The sequence below is a fragment of the Hyla sarda genome, chromosome 1, assembly GCF_029499605.1.
Source record: "Hyla sarda isolate aHylSar1 chromosome 1, aHylSar1.hap1, whole genome shotgun sequence".
Lineage (NCBI taxonomy): Eukaryota > Metazoa > Chordata > Amphibia > Anura > Hylidae > Hyla > Hyla sarda.
Window position 1 is genome coordinate 180,989,297 of NC_079189.1, and position 22,387 is coordinate 181,011,683.

General features: G+C 43.4%; 2 protein-coding genes across 5 annotated transcripts in view; one reads left to right on the forward strand and one right to left on the reverse strand.

Moving 5' to 3' along the window:
- ZGRF1 (zinc finger GRF-type containing 1) overlaps positions 1–22,387 on the reverse strand; it is a 171,535-nt gene that overhangs the window by 122,560 nt on the left and 26,588 nt on the right. The gene's annotated exons all lie outside the window — the stretch shown is intronic.
- Positions 1–22,387, forward strand: part of LARP7 (La ribonucleoprotein 7, transcriptional regulator) — a 43,212-nt gene that overhangs the window by 20,738 nt on the left and 87 nt on the right. For all 4 annotated transcript variants that reach the window (XM_056564986.1, XM_056564992.1, XM_056564999.1 and 1 more), the window contains exons 9-13: positions 2,451–2,599; positions 4,868–4,968; positions 8,112–8,271; positions 21,164–21,255; positions 21,794–22,387. The exon at positions 21,794–22,387 is cut by the window's right edge. In XM_056564986.1, the coding sequence (XP_056420961.1) occupies positions 2,451–2,599; positions 4,868–4,968; positions 8,112–8,271; positions 21,164–21,255; positions 21,794–21,874 (583 nt within the window). In that variant the 3' untranslated portion in view covers positions 21,875–22,387. The remainder of the gene's footprint in view (positions 1–2,450; positions 2,600–4,867; positions 4,969–8,111; positions 8,272–21,163; positions 21,256–21,793) is intronic.

The window sequence follows — 22,387 nt, forward strand, 5'->3', positions numbered from 1 at the left end:
TGGTGGTATGCTATAGAGCAGTTATATATGTTCCGCCATCTGATTGCTGTGGGGAAGGAGATATTAAAGGACAAGTATCATGTTAAAAAAACGTATCCCCTATCCTTCGGATAGGGGATACGTTTTTTTTACATGATACTTGTCCTTTAAAGATCTCTAAGTTTAGTTAGTAGACTTGTGTGTGTCTATAAAGTTGTTCACTAGATCTAATTTACAATGCTGACCTTACTAAAATAACCGTATGTATACATGTAAAGAACAATTCTCAAAATACTCCATATTGGGCAAACTTTTAGGAAGTCCACAAGGCATGTAACTTTCTATGGCAATGTATGTATTTGGTATGACAGAGATGTTCGCTTGCCTAGGAAGTTATTATCTCATGACTTGTGTTGCTGGCAGAATTTCTTGATTCTACCTTTCTGCTTTGATTTTTTTTTTTACCCTCCCTTTATATCCAGGAAAAGTCTAAAATTAAGAAAGCAGTCATTGACCTTTGTAATTAAAATAGACGTGTGCAGATACGGGTGGACACCTTGTTGTTTCATCTATGAGGATTAAGCAGACAAAATCTCTTGGTATTGAGCTGTTTTTGTGCCTGAGGGGCATCAGTTGATATCCCTTACAGTACATTTCATGTGCTAAGAATTAGACCCCCTGTCAGGCCTATTTAGGTTGCCTCAGGAAGATATATACAGGGATGGGGGTGGACCCTAACCAGGAGAGAGCGTTGTGTAAAATTGCTGATCAGGCCCAATATAACCTATAGGGCGCATTCACACTACCAAATTTCTGAGTGGAATTCTGATTGGAAATTCTGGTGCTGCAGAATCCCATTTCTGTCACTAGCATTTCGCTGCTCAGTCCACACTTCAGAATTTCAGCAGAAGAGCTTTCCAACACTAAAATTTCTTATCTGAAAGAATGAACATGTTCATTCTTTTTTCTGCAGAATACATTGCAGTCTATGGGGACTGGCAATGTCCGCTTGGTCCTAGCACTGACTGATTCATTGAGCACTGGCTGCCCTCAGATTCCCTAGTGTGAATGGGCTCCTACGGGACATGTGAGATATGTGATGGGAGGTATTGAGAACTTTTGTGCAGTGATAGGCCTGTCTCTGGCCACTCTAAAGCGGTCTTCAGTTTTTCTGTATTTCTGTTAGTCTTGAACTTAGGTTTGGTTCTACTAAGGCAAACCTGTGCACGATACGAGAAGTGTGACCAATGAACAATGGTATTTTAAAGTACTCCGCCCCTAGACATCTTATCCCCCATCTAAAGGATAGGGGATAAGATGTCTGATCGCGGGGGGTACTGCCGCGATCTCTCCTGCAGCACAGACATCTGAGAGATATCTCATTTGCCAACATGCATTAAGCATGCATCTCTATTCAGCTTTTTTATGGATGAAAAGAATGAGGATAAATGTACAGCAAGGGCCATTATTGGCCAAACAAGAGGAGATTGCCTTGTATTATAGGGTCAGAGATCAACCATTAAACAAGCAAAAGCTAATTTGTCAGCAGATGCATCTTTTATTCAGGGACCCCGCGGTTTCTCCTGCAGCACCCCGGTTCATAAGCTGCATGGAGTGAAGATCGCTCCGTGGCTGTACAGTTATCCTCATTCTTTTCATCCATAAAAAAACAAAACCTCAACTTTAGTTATTTAGCTGAATAGAGATGCATGCTTAATGTATGATAACAAATGAGATATCTCTCAGATGTCTGTGTGTGTGTGTGTGTGTGTGTGTGTGTGTGTGTGTGTGTGTGTGTGTAAGTTCTATATGGTCTACTTGAATCTCCGTCTTACACCAGAAGTGGTGTCCTCTCCCTGAGGAAAGTACTGACCCCGTTTAACTAGTCTCAGGCCTCTCACCTCAGCCAACCCAGATAAGCGTGCTCTGTACTGACAAGGGGCAAACACCCCGAAACAACTGTCTGCAGATGGGTCCTCTCTCCTTCTGGAGAGAGTTCTGGCTTGGCATAAATCCCAATCAGTTCTAAGACTTCTTAACTGGAGCCTGAGCTGTTTGCAGTACACACTACCTGTGAAGGTGGTGTAATGAGCTGATTTGTGTATGTGTATATGTGTGTGTATGTATATGTACATGACAAGGAGATATATATATATATATATATATATATATATATATATATATATATATAACCGTTCTCTTCTAGGTAGGGCTGGACCAGTGTTTCATAAATAAAGTTTTATTTTTTTGTATCCGAATAAAATTGTATGTGTTAGTGTATATAATAAATGACAGTCTGCACTCAATGACAGAAGACAAATATGCACTGTTGCTGCTTCATTTCCTTCAGCAATATCTACACTGTATCAGCCCCTCACCTCTACCCTATATACTAAACCATAACATGAGAATGAAGCTCCCAATCGACTTACTCCATTGTGTTGTAACATTATTTCCCCTCCCACTCTCAGGCAGGAATGGTTAGATCTCAAGGCTGAATACTTGGAATTGCAAAGAGCCAGTATGTCTTTCCTTAAAAAGTCCATAAGTGGGAAAAATGATGATTCAGTCGGTGAAATGGAAGTTGAAAAAGCCAAACAGAACTCCAGTGTGAAAGACGGTAAAACGTTTATCATTTTGATATTTTTTTTACACCCTGTAGAGAAATTTCTTTGTTTTAGCTAAATGAATTTCATTGTTAAATCCTGTTCTCTGGTGCTGCCCCTTTCTGTGTATTTCTTTTCCTGCCCAGTAATTTGTTTCATGCTCTTAAAAAGATAAGTTAACTATTAGCCAAGTACTTTTGTATCTACTGTAAATGTGTGGTTATATGTCCGCATACTGGCATACAAGGCTTCTCGAGTCCCACAAATTAAATGATAGCTTGGAAAAGGACCCCATGTTGTCACTAATAGACTATATTCAGTTCATTGAAATCAGGTTTGCCTCTGTGTGCAGTGCATTCAGAAAGTTTTCAAACTCCTTAGGCTGGGTTCACACCACGTTTTCTTAAATATGGTTCCCGTATACGGTTGGGAGGAGGGGGCGGGGCTTAATCGCGGCGCCCGCACTCAGCCGTATTCGGGAACCGTAGTTAATGTATGTCTATGAGCCGACCGGAGTGAACCGCAGCCTCTGGTCGGCTTCGTTTTCGGCCGTATGCGGTTTCCCGACCGCAGGCAAAAACGTGGTCGACCACGTTTTTGCCTGCGGTCGGGAAACCGCATACGGACGAAAATGAAGCCGACCGGAGGCTGCGGTTCACTCCGGTCGGCACATAGACATTAAATACGGTTCCCGAATACGGCTGAGTGCGGGCGCCGCGATTAAGCCCCGCCCCCTCCTCCCAACCGTATACGAGAGCCGTATTTAACAAAACGTGGTGTGAACCCAGCCTTACATTTCTTTTTCCACATTTGTTGTGTTGCAGCCTTGTGCAAAATAGAATTTTAAATACGGTATTTTTTGCAAATGTATTGAAAATTTTACATGGACTTAATATCTATAAATATCTCATGTATTAATATGTGTAACAGCCCAAAGCACCTACAGTGAGTTACAATACTTAAATTCAACAAATCATCTAGAATTTAATATACCCCACATCCGTAACCATAACTCAAAACCCTGTCTACATCTTCTCCTTTGTAGCTTAACTGCACATCACTACCAGAAAGAGATCACAGGGTAACATTAGGAGTTCTATCATGTCCAGAATAACTGATAATGCCACCTATTGCCCCAACGCACATTTCCTTTTTGCCATTTCAAGGGCAAATTAAAAGTGAAAGATCCAAAATGGCTTAAAGTGTACAGGTCAGATCCAACAAAAAATTTTTTTTTTTTAAATATATCACTCAGTACCTAATCCTGACCATGTACATCTAACTTTTATGTGTCTAGCACCTTTATTTATTTATTTTGATTACACTTTTAATTTAGCTCACTAGTCTGAATTCCTCTCATGGGGAGGGGCGTGGCCTCACTGTGCAGGTCTCCGCCCCCTCCCTCAGTATGCTGTCTGCTCACATCTCCCCTAGCATTAGCAAAACTACAACTCCCAGCTTGTCCTCACTGACAGTAGAGGGACACAAGATGACAGTGGAAGATTTTTCCTCCAGCTGTGAGCCCTGCACTCCCAGCTGTCAATCAAGGAAGTGTGTCCATTACATAGGTGATGATGCATGGACACAGCAGGACTAGTATGTGTCCCAGCAAGCGGGGGGGGGGGGGGCAGTTGTTTGACTGTTTTTTTCATTATGAAATACTGAAAATTGTCTAATGAAAGCGATTGCAAAACCTGTTGGTTATACATGCCTTACAACATATCCAAAGTTTTTGTATCTGACAGTGCCCATTTAAGCATAGTCAGTATTAGACTACTTTAATCAATGAGCCCAATATGAGTATGGGGTGTATGTATGCATAGCATTCTGTCAGTATTCTAATGCATACCACACATATACAAACAGCAATTTAATAGTTAGAAAATTCCCATATCTTCAAACAAGCCAAACAGAAACCCGTTCATTGACAGAAAAATTTAGCACTCAGAATGCAGTTATATGTAAATTATTACAAGTGTGGCCTAAATAGATGCTGGGTCTTGTCACAGGAGAACGTAAATGTGCTTTTCTCCTTCCCTATAAAAAGGATCTCAGATGCCACTTTTGTGTAGTGTACCTCTTGGTGAGGGCGTTGATTGCTTGACATGCCCTTACGACATCTTTTGTATACATGACAGATGCTCATCATTCCCTAAAATAATATTTTGTAAACCGTTCTATGAACTTGGCCATACAAGGGCCATTGTTTGTTAGCTGTTCTGCCTATAAATAGGCCATTGTTTATACTTTTACATATTTATCTGTTTATGCTTTCTGTATAGTGCATACTGTGAAAAATGAAACACTTGGACCCCAGTTTGTCAGTGGGGTTATTGTGAAGATCACCAGTCCAGATCCTTTTCCTAATCGCCAGCACGTTAAGGTTAGTCTCACGCGGGTCCCTTGCTTAGTCCCACTTTTCAAATAATGCTTGTTCTCCAAACAGTTTGGGGGAGATTTATCAAAACCTGTCCAGAGGAAAAGTTGCTGAGTTGCCGATAGCAACCAATCAGATTGCTTCTTTCATTTTTCAGAGGCCTTTTCAAAAATGAAAGAATTGATCTGATTGGTTGCCATAAGCAACTCAACAACTTTTCCTCTGGACAGGTTTTAATAAATCTCCCCCTATGTTTTTTATGTTATGACTATGTAGTATCCATCCAAAGTGTAAAATATGTGCCTGTCTATGGTTAAAAGTAGTCCACTAGCACAGGCTCAGCTTTGAATTTGTAGGTGTTGGTTTTCAGTGCTCTTTTCTTCCTCCTTTTTTTTCCTCAGATGTTATAGAGTTGAGGATTTATTTTCATGATTAAAGCGATCCTGTCATTAAGAAAACAGGGGTATTAATAAGCCCATAGCTAGATAGGACTAATGATTCTGGGTATAACTTATTAAGCCCAGACATATACTTATTTTTATCTATAAATAAGGCTAAACTGCTCAGGGGGTGTTCCCTAGCATTGTAAGATCCCAGGGTTTTCCATTCCATTTTCTTTTCTTTACCGCCTCCGTGTCCTCTAAGGACATAGGCACAGAGGCCTTGAATAAGATGGCATGGGCTGGGTAACCCTGGGCTCTTGCTGGGTTGGGGAATGCCCCATGCACACTTGAGCCTCATTTACATATTATCAAAAAGGCTTATATCTTTGCACTAGAAATGACAATGGATATAAAAAGGTAATGCCCAGAATACCAAAAAAAAGCTATGGGCTTATTTACACATTTTTTCTTGCTGACAGGTCAGCTGTAATATTGTTTCTGATGACACGAACCTAGAAGCATATGATCAAAAATCATGTACCATGTAGTATTGTTGGCTATATAATATTAATGATTAGAAATTAAAGGGGTTATCCTCCAGATAGGCCATCACTATTAAATTGGTTGGGGTCTAATACCCGGGCCCCCAACCGATTAGTTCAGGTAAGTGCTGCAGCCTCTTCTTTGTTTACTGCAATTGCTGTACTTTTAGTAGCGTTGTCCTATTCACTTGAATGAGAAAACACTTTATAAGTCCCTTCTCTAATTCTTTATTTTGTGCCTTCCCCCATTTTACTTTGTCAGTTCAGGCTATTTTAGAAAAAGAATAATAGGGGCCTGTGCACACTGATGAAATTCGGCAAGGAATTTCCTTGCTTAGTTTCCTAAGCAGACCTGTGCCATCTGGAACCAACACTTATTTTGCACTGAATACTACATAATATAAAAGTCCCATCGATTAGCTGACTTTTATGAGCAGATTCTGCTAAAAGAAAGAACATGTTCATTCTTTCTGCAAAATCGAATTCCGTGTTGAAACTTACACTGTGAAACTTGAACATGGACAAGGCAGCAGAATCCCATTGAAACCAATGGGAGGCTGCTGCATGTGGAATCAATGAATTCCGCGTGGATTTTCTGTATTGTGCATGGCCCTTACAAAAATCTCTCTTCCAACAAGTATCTTTATTTTTATACAACTGTTAACATGTTATTGAGAAAATGAGCACGTTGTGGGGGGGTTGACGAGGTCCCATCTTAGGGTCTACCTATGAGCCAGGCTAAAATGCTCCTCAGGCAGACTTGCTCAGTCCATGTATTAGACAGCAGGGGAAATGTTAGATAAGTCTTGCCCCAAAAAACTCTGATGTTTCACAGTACTCCGAAGTACAATGGGGTGTGTGGAGGGGAGTTTATCAATTTCTCCACCAGCGCAGATTGGTTAAATTGCATGTCCCACTTAATGCAAAAGATTTTTTGCAAAAATAGCACAAAAAAAAGGTGTACAAAAAAACTGATGTACAAAATTTTTTTCATAATTCTGCCACTCTGCACTGGCGCAGGGAATAATAAATTCCTTGTCTCTGTTCCTCAATATTTTAAGCACCTTTCTTGTTAACATCCTTATTAGAAGAGAAACCTGTATACACTGAATGAACTGTGTACCTGTGTGAACAGGAAATTAGTAAGAGTAGTTGATGTTCATTATACATACAAAGATTAAGATGTATTTATATAACATCCCTTTAAAGGTACAAATGAAGTGATGAAAAATCCAAATACAGTGATCCCTCAACTTACAATAGTTTCAACATACAATGGTCTTTTCTGGACCATTGTAAATTGAAACCAGACTCAACATACAATGCTACGGACAGTACAGATCTGCAAAACATATCAATAGCTGCAAGAACCGACCAATCAGAATGGACATTTCACTGGTAAAACCCCTGTATTATTGAAGTGCATGCATTGACTGATGTCTGGTAGCGCCTCCTACAGTACAGGGAGGTATTACATGTTCTGTACACTTTACCTGTACCAGGGTTAGCTGCTCCTTTGGACACCAGGTGAGGGAGACTCAATGTTACTTTTTTAGGACACTGTGTACTGTACGTGACCCTGAAGAAGCTCCTGTCCTGTACATAGACCAGTGTTTCCCAAGCAGGGTGCCCCCAGCTGTTGCAAAACTACAACTCCCAGCATGCCCGGACAGCCTTTGGCTGTCCGAGCATGCTGGGAGGTGTAGTTTTGCAACAGCTGGAGGCTCCTTGCTTGGGAAACACTGACATAGACAGTGATTTACAGCTCCCAGTGGATCTTTATTACTTTTATATGTGCGGACTTGCTTTTTCTGTATTAGTTATCTACTTATTTTTCTTTAATCCTCACTCTTTCCTATTTTTTGATGACATTTTGGGCCTTTAGAACCAATTACCAGGTTTCTATAGAGTTCTGGTCTCAACATACAATGGTTTCAACATACAATGGTCGTCCTGGAACCAATTAATATTGTAACTTGAGGGACCACTGTACATTTCTATGTACAAACGCACAACATTTGCCCTTTTTTTCACTTGTTTTGTCCTTGATGTTTCTTTTTCTAAACTCTCCCATTTTGTCGAAACATTAAGAAAAAGACCACACACAAAAGTGTATTGAAAGAAGTAGCTTCCTAATTGCTGATCACATACTGTACTCCTGGTGCGTTCTGGCTGCTGTAAATATGTCATCAAATGAACTAACATCTAGCTTCTTCCCATGTAGGATGCTTTGTCTGGAGTGTCTGAAGTGGCATATGTTGATATGTTGGAAGGAGATACAGAGTGCCATGTCCGTTTTAAAACCCCTGAAGATGCCCAGGTGGTCTTTAATTCCTGCCCAGAAATACAGAGAAGGCACAACTGGAAAATGCAGATCCTGTCTGGTTAGTATTTGGATGACTGGCATTAGATGTCATAATGACCTACTGTATGTCTAACTTCAGTAACAAGACCAGACTATAAGATACATGTTCAATAAAATGCAGAGGGACAGCTTGCAATATATACAGTCATGGCCGTAAATGTTGGCACCCCTGAAATTTTTCTAGAAAATGAAGCATTTCTCACAGAAAAGGATTGCAGTAACACATGTTTTGCTATACACATGTTTATTCCCTTTGTGTGTATTGGAACTAAACCAAAAAAGGGAGGAAAAAAAGCAAATTGGACATAATGTCACACCAAACTCCAAAAATGGGCTGAACAAAATTATTGGCACCCTTAATTTAATATTTAGTTGCACACGCTTTGGAAAAAATTACTGAAATCAGTCGCTTCCTATAACCATCAATAAGCTTCTTACTCCTCTCAGCCAGAATGTTGGACCACTCTTCCTTTGCAAACTGCTCCAGGTTTTAATTGGAAAGGCGATTTTTCCCAACAGCAATTTTAAGATCTCTCCACAGGTGTTTAATGGGATTTAGATCTGGACTCATTGCTGGCCACTTCAGAACTCTCCATCTCTTTGTGGCCATCCATTTCTGGGTGCTTTTTGATGTATGTTTGGGGTCATTGTCCTGCTGGAAGACCCAAGATCTCGGACGCAAACCCAGCTTTCTGACACTGGGCTGTACAGTGTGACCCAAAATCCATTGGTAATCCTCAGATTTCCTGATTCCTTGCACACATTCAAGGCACCCAGTGCCAGAGGAAGCAAAACAACCCCAAAACATCATCGAACCTCCACCATATTTCACTGTAGGTACTGTGTTCTTTCCTTTGTAGGCCTCATTCCGTTTTAGGTAAACAGTAGAATGATGTGCTTTACCAAAAAGCTCTATCTTGGTTTCATCTGTCCACAAGACGTTTTCCCAGAAGGATTTTGGCTTACACAAGTTCATTTTGGCAAAATGTAGTCTTGCTTTTTTATATCTCTGTGTCAGCAGTGGGGTCCTCCTGGGTCTCCTGCCATAGCGTTTCATTTAATTTAAATGTTGACAGTTTGCGCTGACACTGATGCTCCCTGAGCCTGCAGGACAGAGTTAATATCTTTGGAACTTGTTTGGGGCTGCTTATCCCCCATCCGGACTATCCTGCATTGACACCTTTCATACATTTTTCTCTTCTGTCCATGCCCAGGGAGATTAGCTACAGTACCATGGGTTGCAAACGTCATGATAATGTTGCGCACTGTGGACAAAGGGAAACCTAGATCTCTGGATATGGACTTGTAACCTTGAGATTGTTGATATTTTTCCACAATTTTGGTTCTCAAGTCATCAGACGGTTCTCTTCTCCTCTTTCTGTTGTCCATGCTTAGTGTGGCACACACACAGACACACAATGCAAAGACCAAGTGAACTTCTCTCCTGTTTATCTGCTTTCAGGTGTGATTTTTATATTGCCCACACCTGTTATTTGCCCCAGGTGAGTTTAAAGGAGCATCACATGCTTGAAGCAATCTTATTTTTCCACAATTTTTAAAGGGTGACAATAATTTTGTCAGCGCATTTTTGGAGTTTGGTGTGACATAATGTCCAATTTGCTTTTTTTCCTCCCTTTTTTGGTTTAGTTCCAATACACACAAATGGAATAAACATGTGTATAGCAAAACATGTGTTACTGCAATCCTTTTCTGTGAGAAATACCTTTTATTTTCTAGAAAAATTTCAGGGGTGCCAACATTTCTGGCCATGACTGTATGGTGTATACCCTGAAGACCATGGATTGTTCAAACAACTTTGACAATGATATGACTCTAGCTTCCCTATAGGTTGCTCTTCTATCTCTGTGCATGTTTTGCAGTACTGAATTCAAAGGTGTCACTAGTGTATTTATATTTCTTAAATGGTTCAGACTGAGTTAACAAAAGCCATAATAACTGGGCAGATTTAGTGTGTACATCAGGAGTATTTCCTGGCATTTTCCCCTGGGTGTAGGGAAAAATGACGTCTGTGCAAAACTTTTTTTAATAGTACTTGTCATGATGGTCTGGTGGCAAGATATGTTTAAAATTCCTGGTCAATCTATTAGCTTGAGACTGCTGCGACCAGAAGGCGTATTCCTTGAAGTCACTTGGGCTTGCATGGAACTTCTGGATATACATCTCCTGATCACAGCAGTCTCTGCAAAAGTCTCGAGTTGAAAGATTGCCAAGGAAGTTTAAATGCTGCCGACAAACCATCATGACAAGTACTATTTGAATGGACACTCTCATTAAAACTCCTTTTTGCTATTGCAGTCCTTATGGTAAATAAAAAATCTTTCTAATGTACTTTGTTTAAAAAAAAAATTGTTTTAATTTGTGTTTAAAAAAGGCTGCCACTAGGTGTTTCCCTTCTTGTCCAGAGCACATTTTCCCCATATTTTGCACCAACTTTGGACTCCTTCTGGCCTGGCAGAAGTCCAAACTCAGAAAATGCTGAGAGGGGTCTGTGCAGCCTTATCCAGTCAGATACACTGGGCTGTGTGTAGCCGAGTGAGGGAGGAAGTTCTCCCCTGTATGGCTTCAGATGATGTCATGCCTGCTGGGTATCGCCCCTTCCCAGTCTGTGAATCTGACTGAGACTGAGCAGAAAATACAGAGCACTATCAAGGTAGAAAACTAAATAATAATAAAAATAAAGGCAGGGGTGGTTTATCATGATGTTGGCAGTGAACTGGAAGGATTATAAAATTTAAAGGAGTACTCCGGTGGAAAACTTTTTTGATTTTTTTTTTAATCAATTGGTGCCGGAAAGTTAAACAGATTTGTAAACTACTTCTATTAACCTGTTGGGGACGGAGGGCGTACAGGTACGCCCTCCGCATTTCCGGTCATCGCTGCTCGCCGGGCGGTGATCAGTACTGGATGCCTGCTGAAATCATTCAGCAGCCCCCCCCGTGGCATGGGGGGTCCTGAGCCCCATCCCCCCCCCCCCCCCCCCACCCCAATAACAGTGATTGCCGTGATTCGGCGGTCAATTCTGACTGACGAATCACGTTTTTTCCAGGCCGGTTGGGTCGCAAGCGACCGACCAATAGCAGATGGGGGCGGGCAGAGCAGGGGGAAACCGGTAAAGGAGTTGCGGGCGGCGATGGTGGGAGTGATCAGCAGTGGCAGGAGGCATGCGGAGATCAGGTCAGGCGGCGGTTCGGGCGCACACTGCGGCCTTCCAGATGTTACAAAACTAGAACCCAGGCAGGTGTTGGTTGTTGGTTCACTATATAGTGGTCCCCAAACTGTGGCCCTTCAGATGCTGCAAAGCTACAACTCCCAGCATGCCTGGACAGTCTGGGCATGCTGTGAGTTGTAGTTTTGCAGCATCTGGAGGGCCACAGTTTGGAGACCGCTATACAGTGATCTCCAAACTGTACTCTTCCAGCTGTTGCATAACTATAACTCCCAGTATGCATGTCAGTGCATGCTGGGAGTTGTAGTTTGCAACAGCTGGAGGTTTATACCCCCCCCCCCCCCCCAGGATACATTCACAAGGGTGGGGGTTTAACACTGAGAAACCGTGTGCCTTCAGCTGTTGCAAAACTACAACTCCCAGCATGAATGGTCAGTGCATGCTGGGAGTTGTAGTTTTGCAACAGCTGGAGGTTTATACCCCCCCCCCCCCCAGGATACATTCACACGGGCGGGGGTTTACAGTGAGTTTCCTGCTGCAAGTTCAAGATGCGGCAAATTTTCTGCCACAGCTCAAACTCCCAGAGGAAAACTCGCTGTAAACCTCCGCCGCCCGTGTGAATGTACCCTAAAAACACTACACTAACACATAAAAAGTAAAACACTACATATACACACACCCCTACACAGTGACCCCCCCCCCCCCCACCAACATAAATGATAAACGTCAAGTACAGCACAGTTTTGAAAACGGAGCCTCCAGCTGTTGTCTTACAACTCTCAGTATTGTCAGATAGCCATTGACTGTCCAGGCATGCTGGGAGTTTTGCAACAACTGGAGGCTTTGGGAAACTCTGCCATAGGGTATTGGTGGTGAAGGCAAGTGTAACGCTTACATCCGGGTCCGCCCCAATGCAAATCCCTAATATAGGCCTCAAATGCACATGGTGCTCTCTCACTCCAGAGCCCTGTTGTATTTCAAGGCAACAGTTAAGGGCCTTTTAACCCTTATGAAAAGAAAAAGTTGGGGTCTACACCAGCATGTTGGTGTAAAAAAAATTTTTTTACACTTACTTGCTGCTTTTGCCCCTTACTTTTCATTCTCACAAGAGGTAAAAGGAGAAAAAGACCCCCCAAAATTTGTAACACAATTTCTGCTCAGTACAGAAATACCCCATATGTGGACACAAATTGCTCTGCAAGCGCACAACATGGCTCAGGAGTGAGAGCGCACTATGTACATTTGAGGCCTAAATTGGTGATTTGCACAGGGGTGGTTGATAGTTACAGCGGTTCTGACATAAACGCAAAAAAAAAACCACCCACGTGCGACCCCATTTTGGAAACTACACCGCTCAAGGAACGTTAAAGTTGGACACGAAAATTAAAAATTGTATTTTATTTTTCACTAAAATGCTGGTGTTTCCCCAAATTTTTCATTTTCACAAGTGGTAATAGAAGAAAAACCCCAACCAAAATTTGTAACTCCAAGTAAGGAAATACCCCATATGTGGATATAAAGTGCTCTGCAGGCGAACTACAATGCTCAGAAGAGAAGGAGCAAAATAGTTTTTTAGAGAGAGAATTTGTCTGCGATTGAACGCCATGTGCGTTTACAAAGCCCCCATGCTGCCAGGAATGTGTGACCCCCCCCCTCATTTCGGCAAAAACTACACCCCTCACGAAGTGAGCATTTACACCCCACAGGTGTCTTTCAGATTTCTGGAACAGTGGTCCGTAAAAATGAAAAATTAAATTTCTTTATCGGCTCCATTGGGGGACACAGACCATGGGTATATGCTGCTGCCACTAGGAGGCTTGACACTTGGCAACAAGAAAAGTCGGCCCCTCCCGGCAGGATATACCTGCCCACAGGCAGCTGGTTAGCTTAGTGTCTGGTGTTCTAAAGACCTGGTCTATTCTTTTCTTATTTTTGAGATTAGGGATGTATAGTTAGATTTTTCTCTCCCTTTTATTTCACTATTTTCAGGTGGGGACTCAGGAACTGTTCACTGTTTCCCCATTTGCAATTGAAGGGGCACAGACATCGTGGATGTACTGTCAACCCCATCTCGCCAACGGTCAGCACCTGGGGTTGTACTTCATGGGTCCTGGTCCCCCTACTTTCCGTGCTCATCTCGCTGTCTCAGCCCGGCATTATGCAGGTGACTAAAATCTGACTGAAGACTTCATGAGGTAAGTTTGCCAAGGGCAGGTGAGTATCCCCCCCCCCCCCTTTTCCTTCAGGTTCCCATCCTCCCTCAGGATTTTCAACCTCTGTAGCCCCCCTGTTTGGAGCCCGCTCTCCTTTATTGGCTCCCTGCTTGGCAATTCTGATGTGTGGGGGCAGCTTATGTGGTGCAGGTCTTCTCCCTCGTGTTTTTGTCTTTATTAAGTGTTTCTTTTCTATATATAATGCGCCTTTTAGTGCATAGGTTTTCCAGTACCGGCGAATGTTCACACCAGCATGGATTTTCGCGCCGGCGAATCTCCTGATGCGGCTGGGGCACAGGTAATGCTTACGAGCGCTTCGGCGCATGTTCGCGCCGACATGATTCTTCAGATGCTCCGGAGCGCAAGAACTTCTGTAATGGCGCCCGGATTCATCGCGCAGGCTTTTCGCATCGGCATATTGGCGCCGCCATATATATATATATCACGCCAGCGCATCTTCTGATGCGACCGGCGCGCAGGAGCGCCTGTACTGTCGGTGACGCTCACCTCTCTGGCGGGAATTTCGGCCACTACAGCTGCAGAGGTTGAGGGATCTGCCTCTCCTCCTATCAGCGCGGTTTGTGCACAGCTGTGGCCAGTTTTCCTCCAATGAGAGTTTGGCTCATACAGCTCTGGCCCTCTCCTTCATGAGGCCTCCCTCTTCCTCTTTCTGAGGAATTAGGTTTTTGCTGTTATACAGTCTGGCTGGCACTATGTCCGAACCCAGAACTAACCCACCCTCTAGACATGACCCTGGTCACCTATTATGCCTGTTTAACATGCAACACTAAACTGCCCTGTGGTTCTGCTGAACCCAATTGTTCTGCCTTCACCACTATGCGTCCTGGACCTCTTGGTATATATGCCCAGGATGTTCCCCCAATTTTGTCCGCTCTCATAAGTTTCCTAGAGGTTTCTCCTCTGGTTCATCTCCAGAGTCTGGAAGCAAGCATAGGCGCTCTCCTCATAGGTATCGCCACTCTTCCTCTGCACCCCGAACCAAGGGTCGATCTCCTGGTCGCCGCTCTGCGTCTCCAGATCTGCGTACCAGGTCAGTTTCGCCTTCATCCAAGGCTGCCTCCACTCGCTCCCACTCGCCTGGGGAACTGGAAGATGAGGATTCAGGTTCTGCCTCTGACTCAGTGGACCGAACCGACATGACCGGCATGGTGGACACATTGGTCTCAGCCGTAAGGGACACATTTTATCTAAAGGACCCAGGAACTTCGGACCCAGCTCCAGAAGTCTCCTTTCACCACTCCAGTCCCTCTCCTAAGGTGTTCAGCTCTCACGCTGAATTGTTGCCTTACTGGAAACAGGATGGAAGCATCCTGACAAGCGCTTTCAAGGAACCAAGATGGTTCAAGCTCAATTTCCCTTTGCCCAGGAATTTATTGCAAAGTGGATATCTCCACAAGCTGTGGATCCACCTGTGTCCCACCTCTCTAAAGCAACTACTCTGCCTTTGGCGGATGCAGCTTCTTTCAAGGACCCGGCAAATAAGCGGATTGACAATCTAGCAAAATTTCGCCTTGAAGCAGCAGGTTCATCCTTCCTGCCTTCGCTTCTGCTGGGGTATCAAAAGCCCTTTCTGTCTGCGCTTCCCAACTCCGCCAGAACATTCTATATGGGTCCCCTGCGGAGGAACTGGCAGACCTTGCACTTCAACTCTCCAATGCTGGGGACTACTTGTGCTCTGCTTCTATGCAATCGGCCCGTGGTACGGCTTTTGCCACGGGTAATCTGGTGGCTTTTTCTAGTTCCATGTGGCTCAAGGCCTGGAACGCTGATGCCGCTTCTAAGAAATCTCTCACGGAGCTTCCTTTTACTGATTCTCGACTGCTTGGAAAACGGCTCGATGAGATTATCTCAGAGGCGACTGACAGTAAGTGTTCTTTATTGCCGCTAAATGAATCTCGCAGTACCGACTCCCAAAGGAAGTCGACCTCTTTTCGTTCCTTTCGGACCTATGGCTCCAATAGGACGACTGGACCGGCACCATCTAGGGGCAAGAAGGTCCCTTCCTTTAAGGCCCATCCCTCCATGGAATTGTATAATCGCTTCGGCCGTTTCGCAGCCAAGGCATCCGCAAAACTACCTCTGCCCGAAGGGTCGCCCCACCCGTAGATTTTTCTCGGGTGGGAGGATGTTTGTCACTCTTCCAGGAAGTCTGGTCTGCTCACCTTCAGGACTCTTGAGTCCGAGATGTTTTTATCATCCCAGCTCCTCCAGCATTTTTCAGGTTTCTATTCCAACCTGTTTGGGGTCCCCAAAAAATGGCGGTTCCGTCTGCCCGATCATGGATCTGAAGTGCCTCAGCCGCCACCTACTTCTCCGTCATTTTCATATGAAGTCCATCCGTTCGGTGGTCCATGGATCAAGGGGAGTTTCTTTCCTTGGTAGACATCCATGATGCCTACCTCCACATTCCAATTTTCCAGCACATCAGCGATATCTTCGCTTTGCTCTCCCGAAGGGCCATTTTCAGTTTGTGGCTCTTTCCTTCAGACGAGCCATTGCTCCGAGGGTCTTCACCAAGGTCCTGGCGGCAGTGATCGCCATTCTGTGAGCACAGGGTGTGTCAGTCATCCCCTACCTGGACGACATCCTGGTCAAGGCGCTAACCTGGGCCCAGAATCAGGAGAATCTCTGTCTCATTCTACAGACCCTGTCGGCTGGTATGTCAATCAGGACAAGTCCTATCTACTCCCTCTCAGTCCCTAATCTTCCTGGGACTGCAATTTGGCTCGGCGTCCGCCCGGATTTTTCTTCTCCCGGACGAGTGCCTGGCCATATTATCAGGGGTACGGAGTCTCCAATGTTCCCATTTCCATTCGGGTCTGCATGCAAGCCCTGGGTCGAATGGTGGCAGCTATGTTTGGAGAATCTTTCTCGTTTGGAGAATCTTTCTCCTTCCCAAGACACGCCAGTCCCTCCTGTGGTGGCTTCAGTCCTCTCTTCTTCATCATTGAAAATCCTTCTGCCCCTCTACTGGCAGGTCATCTTGACGGATGCCGGTCTCAGCGGTTGGGGAGGAGTTTTCAGAGACCAGACGGTCTATGGACTTTGGTCCACCCAGGAATCTCATCTCCCCATCAACATTCTGGAGCTCAGAACAATCTACTTTTGTCTCTGCCATTGAGTGCCTTCTCCAGGACCCCCTGTTCGTGTTCAGACTGACAACTCCACAGCTGTGGCATATGTCAATCGTCAGGGTAGAACACGCAGCTTAGCGGCTATGGCCGAAGTCTTCTATGAGCCGAGCTCAGAGTCCCCTCCATATCAGCTATTCACATACCAGGTGTGAAATCTTGGGAGGCGGACTTTCTCAGCCGCTCCTCAGCCGACCCCAACGAGTGGTCTCTTCTTCCGGAAGTGTTTGGGGAAATCTGCAAACTCTGGGGCACTTCAGGCGTGGACCTTTTCGCGTCTCACCACAACCACATAGTTCCTCGGTTTGTGGCGAACTCCCGGGACCCCCTGGTTCTAGCCTTGGATGCCCTGGTGATTACTTGGTCCCACTTCATCCTCCCATATCTTTTACCTCCTCTTCCCCTTCTTCCAGGGTCCTGAGGAAACTCAAGCGGAGGGCGTTCCCGCCATTCTAGTGACTCCGGACTGGCCCAGGCGGACGTGGTACGCAGACGTGGTTCGTCTGGTGGACGACGTGCCACCGTGCCTTCCACTTCGATGAGATCTGCTCTCTGTTTCCTCTTGCCACCCCAATTTACAGTCCCTGCATTTGACGGAGTGGTGGTTGAGACCGAGGTTCTAAGAGCTAGGGGATTATCTCCCCAAGTAATTCACACTGTGATCAGAGCGTGCAAGCCCTTTTCTGCGAAGATTTACCACCGTACTTGGCGGTCTTATTTTCATTGGTGTGAGTCCCACTCCTCTTCTCCAGTTGCGTTCTCTCTCCCATGACTTCCTTCCTTCTTACAGTCGGGGTTAGCACAACACTTGGCTCTCAGTTCCCTTATGGGACAAGTTTTGGCTCCATTCTTTTTCACTGTCCCCTGGCGTCCGATCCTCATGTCCGGATCTTTCTCCAAGGCGTAGCTCATGCTACCCCGCTTTACAGGTCACCTGCTCCCCTCTGGGATCTCAATCTGGTTCCACTGTTCTAGCACCACGGGGGGCTTTGTAAATGCACATGGCCCCTGACTTCCATTCCAACCAAATTCTCTCTCCAAAAGCTCAATGGCGCTCCTTCTCTTCTGAGCATTGTAGCTCGCCCGCAGAGCACTTTACATCCACATTTGGGGTATGTTCTTACTCAGAAGAAATGGGGTTACAAATTTTGGGGGGCTTTTTCTTCTCTTACCCCTTGTGAAAATGAAAAATGTGGGGTAACACCAGCATTTAAAAAAAAAAAAAAAATCATATTTTTCATTTTCACGTCCCAATTTAATGGAAGTTCTTCAACGACCTGTGGGGTATTAAGGCTCACTGTACCCCTTGTTATGTTCCTTGAGGGGTTTAGTTTCTTAAAGGGGTTTTCCGGTGCTTACACATCTTATCCCCTATCCAAAGGATAGGGGATAAGATGTCTGATCGCGGGAGTCCCACCAGCTGGGGACGCCCGTGATCATGCACGCGGCACCCCGTTTGTAATCAGTCCCCGGAGCGTATTCGCTCCGGGTCTGATTACGGGCGACCGCAGGGCCGGCGGCGTGTGACGTCACGCCTCCGCACCGTGTGACGTCACGCTCCGCCCCTCAGTGCAAGCCTACGGGAGGGGGCGTGATGGCCTTCTAAAAATGAAAAAAGTGGGGCTACAAGAACATGTTAGTGTAAAAAATTTAGATTTTGAATTTTCTCCTCCACTTTGCTGCTATTCCTGTGAAACACCTAAAGGGTTAACAAACTTTCTGAATGTCATTTTGAATACTTTGAGGGGTGCAGTTTTCATAATGGGTTCATTATGGGTTATTTTTAACCCTAAAATTCACTTCAAAACTGAACTGGTCCCTGAAAAATTCCTATTTTTTTAAATTTTCCTGAAAAATTGGATATTGCTGCTATAATTTGAAGCCCTCTTATATCTTCAAAAAGTAAAACATGTCAACTTTATGATGCCAACATAAAGTAGACATATTGTATATGTGAATTAATATATAATTTATTTGGGATGCCCATTTTCCTTACAAGCAGAGAGTTTCAAAATTTTCATGACATTTTGTGAATTTTCACCAAGAAATGATGCAAGTATCCATGAAAATTTACCACTATCTTAAAGTAGAATATGTCACGAAAAAACTGTCTCGGAATCAAATTCATAGGTAAAAGCATCACAGAGTTCTTAATGCTTAAAGTGACAGTGGTCAGATGTGCAAAAAATGCTCCCGTCCTTAGGGTCAAAATTGTCTCCGTCCCCAAGGGGTTTAAAAAAAAAATTAATCCTTCCAGTACTTATTAGCTGCTGAATACTACAGAGGAAATTATTTTCTTTTTGGAACACAGAGCTCTCTGCTGACCTCACGAGCACAGTGCTCTCTGCTGACATCTCTGTCCATTTTAAGAACTGTCCAGAGTAGGAGAAAATCCCCATAGCAAACATATGCTGCTCTGGACAGTTCCTAAAATGGACAGAGATGTCAGCAGAGAGCTCTGTGTTCCAAAAAGAAAAGAATTTCCTCTGTAGTATTCAGCAGCTAATAAGTACTGGAAGGATTAAGATTTTTTTAATAGAAGTAATTTACAAATCTACGAAGAAGCAAGTAGATGCCAGCGATTATGAAACTTCACCTTTATTGGAACCACGTAAAATCATTGACATGGAGTGACTTCAGTAAGACAAACATTTAAAATTCCAGGAATCAGCGCCAAGCATAATTTACAAATCTGTTTTAACTTTCTGGCACCAGTTAATTTAAAAAAAAAAAAAGAAAAAGTTTTCCCCCGGAGTACCCCTTTAACAAGATCATGAGAGGTATTCTTTGAACTATATTGTTTCTTTATAGTATCTAAGTGTTATTATTGTAAGTCACATGATTTCAGATACATGTGCTGTAATAGATTTTATTGGTTCTGTCAGAGCATCCATATTTTTGATAACAAGAATATCAATGCAGACCACACAAGTCTTGCAGAAAGTTTGATAAAAACCCCAACAAAGTCTCTAACGACAAATGTTGCTTTTTTTTTTTTCTCTTTAACCCCTTAAGGACTCAGGGTTTTTCCGTTTTTGCACTTTCGTTTTTTCCTCCTTACCTTTAAAAAATCATAACCCTTTAAATTTTCCACCTAAAAATCCATATTATGGCTTATTTTTTGCGTCGCCAATTCTACTTTGCAGTGACATTAGTCATTTTACCCAAAAATGCACTGCGAAACGGAAAAAAAAATCATTGTGCGACAAAATCGAAAAAAAAACGCCATTTTGTAACTTTTGGGGGCTTCCGTTTCTACGCAGTGCATATTTCGGTAAAAATTACACCTTATCATTATTCTGTAGGTCCATACGGTTAAAATGATACCCTACTTATATAGGTTTGATTTTGTCGCACTTCTGGAAAAAATCATAACTACATGCAGGAAAATTTATACGTTTAAAAATGTCATCTTCTGACCCCTATAACTTTTTTATTTTTCCACGTAAGGGGCGGTATGAGGACTCATTTTTTGCGCCGTGATCTGAAGTTTTTATTGGTATGATTTTTGTTTTGATCTGACTTTTTGATCACTTTTTATTCATTTTTTAATGTTATAAAAAGTTACCAAAATACGCTTTTTTGGACTTTGGAATTTTTTTGCGCGTACGCCATTGACCGTACGGCTTAATTAATGATATATTTTTATAGTTCGGACATTTACGCACGCGGCGATACCACATATGTTTATTTTTATTTTTTTTTACACTGTTTTATTTTTCTTATGGGAAAAGGGGGGTGATTCAAACTTTTATTAGGGAAGGGGTTAAATGACCTTTATTAACACTTTTTTTTTAACCTTTTTTTTGCAGTGTTATAGGTCCCATAGGGACCTATAACACTGCACACACTGATCTCTCATCCTGATCACAGGCGTGTATTAACACGCCTGTGATCAGCATTATCGACGCTTGACTGCTCCTGCCTGGATCTCAGGCACGGAGCAGTCATTCGTCGATCGGACACCGAGGAGGCAGGTAAGAGCCCTCCCGGTGTCCGATCAGCTGTTCGGGACGCCGCGATTTCACCGCGGCGGTCCCGAACAGCCCGACTGAGCAGCCGGGATACTTTCAGTTTCACTTTAGAAGCGGCGGTCAGCTTTGACCGCCGCTTCTAAAGGGTTAATACCGCACATCGCCGCGATCGGCGATGTGTGGTATTAGCCGCGGGTCCCGGCCGTTGATTAGCGCCGGGACCCACGCGATATGATGCGGGATCGCGTCGCGATCCCGCTTCATATCGCGGGAGCCGGCGCAGGACGTAAATATACGTCCTGCGTCGTTAAGGGGTTAAAGTTCAAGGAGATCATGCAGAATTGTATTTGTATTTAAAATTTTTAATTCTATCTTTTTTTTATAGGAGATGGTGAGCAGAGATATTGGCAAAAGATCTTGGTGGACAGACAAGCAAAACTAAACAGGCCGCGTGAAAAGATACGTGGCACTAAAAAGGTATCGTTTTGGACTGGTTCTTTGTAGATCATTTTTGCTTACACAATTCGTCCAAAATAGCCTTTTAATATGTTAAATATATGGAATCCACAAAGGGCGATGGTAGAGAAAAAGAAAGGGTTGCATCGGTCGGGGTATGGGGTCGGGATATGGGGACGGGATATGAGGATGAGATATGAGGACGGGATATGAAGTAAAAAGCTTCCTCATTTCTTGATTTTCCTCCCCAACAAGGATTATGAAGGAAAAACCGGGCAACGCCAGGTACTCAGCTAGTAATGTAGACATGCCTGACAGAATGGAGATAATCTTCCAAAATTTCTAATGTGCACACAGTATAGGGCCATTGCAAATTTTGGTGAACGTGGCATAAATTATCAAGTTTCACCACATTGGAAGTCTTGGTTTTTGCCTTCCTCTGGATCAACACATTACGGTTTTAAGTTGAACTTGATGGACTCTTGTCTTTTTTTCAACCTTACAAACTATGTATGTATGTATCCTACAATATATACTAACTAGGTTTCCTTTATTGCAGCTGGTTGCTAAAGGAGAAAACATGAGGCTCATCAAAACGCAAGAGGCAAGCAAGCACATCCGATTCCTTGAAGAACCATGAGTCATATGTATTTGTACATTTTGCATTGATTTTACCTTTTTTTTCACCCTACACTTGTAAATTAGACTGTTTCATTCAGAGATTGACATTCTGTATTGGATGTTCTAATACAGTAGTACACCTACAAGATTCTTGTTGTCGCAACTTTAAAACTTTTGATTAGAAAGCCCATCATGTCTGCATTAGGTTTATTTAAATGTCACCTTTTTTTTATTTTTTTTTATTTTTTTTAAGGTTCTATTCACACGTACAGTATTTTGCGCAGATTTGATTAGCAGGATTTCAAGCTGTGTTCAGTCATTCAATTAACATTGAAATCTGCAGCAGAAAATCCTGCGCATCAAATCTGCACAGAATACTGTACGTGTGGATAGACCATAAGGCAGATATTTTTTTATTAACATTTTCAAATTTGTACATGCAAACATAGAAAAACAATCCACTGGCATTCAAATGAGTCAGTTGTACACCATATATCCTATAAAAAATAACCAATATTGCCCGCCAAAATAA